General features: G+C 31.1%; 1 protein-coding gene across 1 annotated transcript; it reads left to right on the top strand.

The window, feature by feature from the left end:
* The first annotated feature begins 2,736 nt into the window (after positions 1 to 2,736).
* On the top strand, positions 2,737 to 4,130 carry LOC130459397 (uncharacterized). Its single transcript, XM_056826745.1, has 4 exons — positions 2,737 to 3,020; positions 3,105 to 3,268; positions 3,426 to 3,465; positions 3,559 to 4,130. The coding sequence occupies exons 1-4, from the start codon at positions 2,849 to 2,851 to the stop codon at positions 3,621 to 3,623; spliced, it is 441 nt and encodes a 146-aa protein (XP_056682723.1). The 5' UTR covers positions 2,737 to 2,848; the 3' UTR covers positions 3,624 to 4,130.
* Positions 4,131 to 4,375: the final 245 nt, after the last annotated feature.

Here is a 4,375-nt window from a genome sequence, read left to right as displayed (position 1 = left end):
CTTTTAAAAAAATCACATTCAGAATTCTCAACCTCGGTAAAATTAGACAAAAATATGTTTGTTTGCAATGACTTACGTGCTGATACCCCTTGCTACAATGGTCATTACTCTACTGATATAACATATACTCTAACTGTGTGTGCCAGTGTTTGATTCTTGTCAAGAGCAAATAAAACAAATTTTTAATTGTGACAAACCATTTTTATGGGATCATTTTGGTCATGAAAAGATCAAATTGTTGATGTTTTTCTTCACCTTTAACTATGATTTTTTAAGTTTAAAGATATGAGTATCAGTACATGCATTTTCTTTCACCATCCATCGACGAATCATATGAGTACATGCATTTTTTTTTCAAGACATAACAACAAGTTTTCTGATGAAGCTACACATGATAATTAAACTCAAAGTCTAAACTTCATTATTTACAACAAACATATTTTTTTAAAAATCATTATATTATTCATAATATCTGAAGCTTAAACTACATCTAAGAGTTTTTGATATGCAAAAGATTGTTCGTTTCACGCATCTGTCATTACAGTCCACATCATATATTGTCGAAATATCATATCGTTACTGCCATATAACTGGATGAAAATATAAACAAAATTGATAAAATTTATGAATAAACTCACAAATGATCCCATAAAAAGATTCAATACATAAAGAAAGGAAGTATTGTTTATTATGATTCCGTAAATACTAAAAAGAAACCGTAAAAACAATAATACATAAAACAACAATTGCCCAAAGGAAAAAAAAAGATCCACATATAAAGGATCGAACGCAGGTCTAGGGGAAGTGTAAAGATGATCATATAAACTTCGCTGTAACCAGTTTGGCAAGGGGTATCAGCACATCCATTTGTGCTAGAAAATATATAATATATTTGAGATTTTGAGAATATAGATAAGGTTTTATAAGCAGAGAATGTTTAGATTTCATAATACATAAAATGATCCCACGTATTAAAATACATACTTATAAAATTTAATTTTCATTGAAAAAACACACGGAGTACTTCCTAGTAAAAATATAATAAAAAAGTTTTTTTTGCCAATAACCCCTTGTTGAATTAGGACCGAATATTGTATTATTATCTACGATTAAAAAGGATGATTTCACCTTTAAAGAAATCTTATTCGGAATTCTCAAACTCCGTAAAATTATATTAAAATGTTTCGTTTGAAATGACATATGTGTTGATCCCTCTTGCTAAGGGGGTCACTACTACACTGCTATAACATCTACTCGATCTAACTGCGAGAACCCGTGCTTGATTCTTGACTAGAGAAAAAATAACCAAAATTTTAAATGTGACAAACCAAATTATGGGATCATTTTAGTAATAAAACATCAAACTTAATATTGAATTTTTTTTTCACCTTTAACTATGATTTTTTGGTAAATCGTTATCTTTATGGGGACTATCTGATAATTAATTTACATCACTATCAAAAAAGAGTTGGTTGTTAAAAATATAATTTATTTTTTAAAAATTATATACTACATATGTTTTTGATTACACAAAGGCTTATAATAAAACTTAATGATACCAGAAAATGTTTACCAATCTCCAAATGAAATTTTTATTACCGTATGTCTAAACCTTTAAAATAGTAACGTTATCCAAAAATCTAACTCCGTACGTTGTAAATGAATTGTTTAGATCAAACTTCGAAGAGTTAGCCTTTAATTACTAAATTTGGCTAAGATTACACAAGATTATATAACTTTTGAAGAAATTAAATTTAAATAAAAATAAACTCAAGTAAAATAGATGTGTAACTCCTAACATTTTCATAAACATCTACTGAGTAAGTTGTTTACTTCTTGTTATAATACAAAATTATGACCCACCACAAAGATTAGAAAAAATAGCTAGAACACATGAATGTGTTATAATATTATCTACGATTATAAAGGATCATTTCACCTTTACATAAATCATATTTAGAAATCTCAAACTCGGTAAAATTAGATTAAAAGATTTATGTTTGCAATGACTTACGTGCTGATACCCCTTGCTACAATGGTCACTACTAAGCTGTTACAACATCTACTCTAACTGTGCAAACCCGTGTTTGATTTTTCTCAAGAGGATAAGTAACCAAATTTTTAATTGCGGATCAAAACCATTTTACGGGATCATTTTAGTCATGAAAAGACCAAAATATTAGATAACTTTTTGGTTACTCGTTTCCTTTATGGGAAATGCACTCATTGCTTTTATGGGGAATTAAAGATAATTAATTGTTGATTGTGTTGGGAACTTAAAACAAATTTGAAATTCAAAATTAAAATTTCAAAACACATTTCAAATTTCAGTTTGAAATTTTCAAAAGAGATAGAATCTTTTAAAATTGAGGTGACATATTATAAGTAGTGGTGTGCAACTTGTGTACTTCTATCATCATCCCAATTTTCTAAACATATTGTTGCAACCCCGGTCTAAATTTCTGATCGACTTAAATTTTCTTACATTTTCAATTTAATGAAAGCTTTATTTTATACTTCGTATAACCAAGCTATAAACGACATGCTTCATCTCAAATAATTACAATAATAAATTTCACTAATTATATTTTGCTATCTTAGAGGCCCGTGCGCTATAACCAATGTATCTCTATTATATAAGCCAGCTCCTGAGGGCTTTTTAGTAAAATGACTTTTCGTGTCCACCTAGCAATTTACAAAAACACCCTCCCCGGTTTTATTTCAAACCCTAAAAATTCCATTTGAGTGCAGCAGCACCTCGACAATTCTTCATCTTCTCTCATTCTCTATCTTCCATTCTTCGATTCATCTTCGTCTTCTACCTTTGAGATCGGATTCTTTTCGTTTAATGCGGTGGATTCTAGCAAAGCGGTGGAGCCATCCGAGAATGCAGATTAATGCGCAGAGGAAAGCGACGAGGATGACAACGAAGTCGCCGGCCAACGTATTCTCCCCCGCTTCCTTAGCGCAGCAGCCACCGTATTCGCTTTTCTATTTCCATCAGAAGTTCAGATCTGAAGGTAAAATCTTCCCTCATTTCCTTTATTATTTTCATGTACTCATAGTTTTTGTTGTAATGCGATGAGTGTTCACATTCTTCTTAGATCTCACTTTCGATCAGAATAAGAGAGAGAAAAAAAAACCCTCAAATCTTTCGTTCGTAGTAGCAATGAAACCACTTAATCAAGTAATTATGCTTTTTGAGAAACCAATTTGCAGCATTTGCCTCCTTTCTTTCTCTCTCATCATCGCCTTGATCTTCACCAGGGTAAGCTTTCAATTTTTATCTTTTTTTTGCCTATTAATTTTCTGGGTTTTTGTTGAATCTTTAATGTTTGCTTTAATCTTTCAATTGATTCCAATACCCAATTATTTGAACAAGAAATATCCGTTTAATTAACCTTGGATGTTGTTGCTGCATATAGGCCAAGAGAACCAAGAAGGTCAGGATTGTTGGGAAATACGGTGAGTTCTTCTGTGATGATGTTAAAGGATGTCATATTGCATAACATAATGCCATTTGATTGGAATTTCTTTTGGTTTGGCAAACTCATGAAGATTCACTGAGGAATAAGATCGAACAGGTGGTTGGCAAACCAAATCTGCTGCGAATTTGTGGCTAAATTACAAAACAGAATATATGGGGATGCTTCAAACATCACTGAGATTATAAAAATGAGCGATTAATTTGATACCCAGATGGATTATTGGATTACAACAATAGGGTGGTCAAATTTATTGAAAAAAAATAGTGCGAAATTAGCTGATCCCCATTTTGGTGTTTGAAGTTGGAGACAATTTGTGGCGAATCGAAACTATTTGCACTATTTTTGTGGATTTATATTGTATTCTGTGTAGTATGGTTCATTAAGTTATTTTGGGTGGATTTCTCTGTAATTTCAAAATAGAATTGAGGATGGGTGAGACACTGAGACTGTGAGAGGGAGGAGTTAGGACAATCCGAAAAGGGGGAAGTTAGTGCCCACTAACTAGAGGTCTGGCATATGGCATAACTAAGTTAGTGCCTTTTTCTATAACTATATTTTTTTTCGTCATGGTTGCAATTGTATAATTCGGAATTCTGTTGTTTTGTGGTTGATTATTATAGAAGGGTTCTATTAATTCCTAAAGTTTGATGTTCTATATTAATTCTTTATTTTGGTACTAAGATTTAAATTCTTTGTCATGTAAAGGGCATGATTACTTTGTTTCACTATTTTGATGTATGATCATTTAGTATAACCTTAATTTTTTTTTAAATAGAAATTTTGTGAACATTTGTTCAATCCAATATTTGTATTTAGTGGTAGTAATACAATTTTAAGCTTTTATATAATCCCGCACGCATCGCGTGCATATAAGACTAGTAGTTACT

Source organism: Spinacia oleracea, chromosome 4 (genome assembly GCF_020520425.1).
Source record: "Spinacia oleracea cultivar Varoflay chromosome 4, BTI_SOV_V1, whole genome shotgun sequence".
Lineage (NCBI taxonomy): Eukaryota > Viridiplantae > Streptophyta > Magnoliopsida > Caryophyllales > Amaranthaceae > Spinacia > Spinacia oleracea.
The sequence above is the reverse complement of the archived record's forward strand: the minus strand, read 5'-3'. Positions and strand labels throughout refer to the sequence as shown.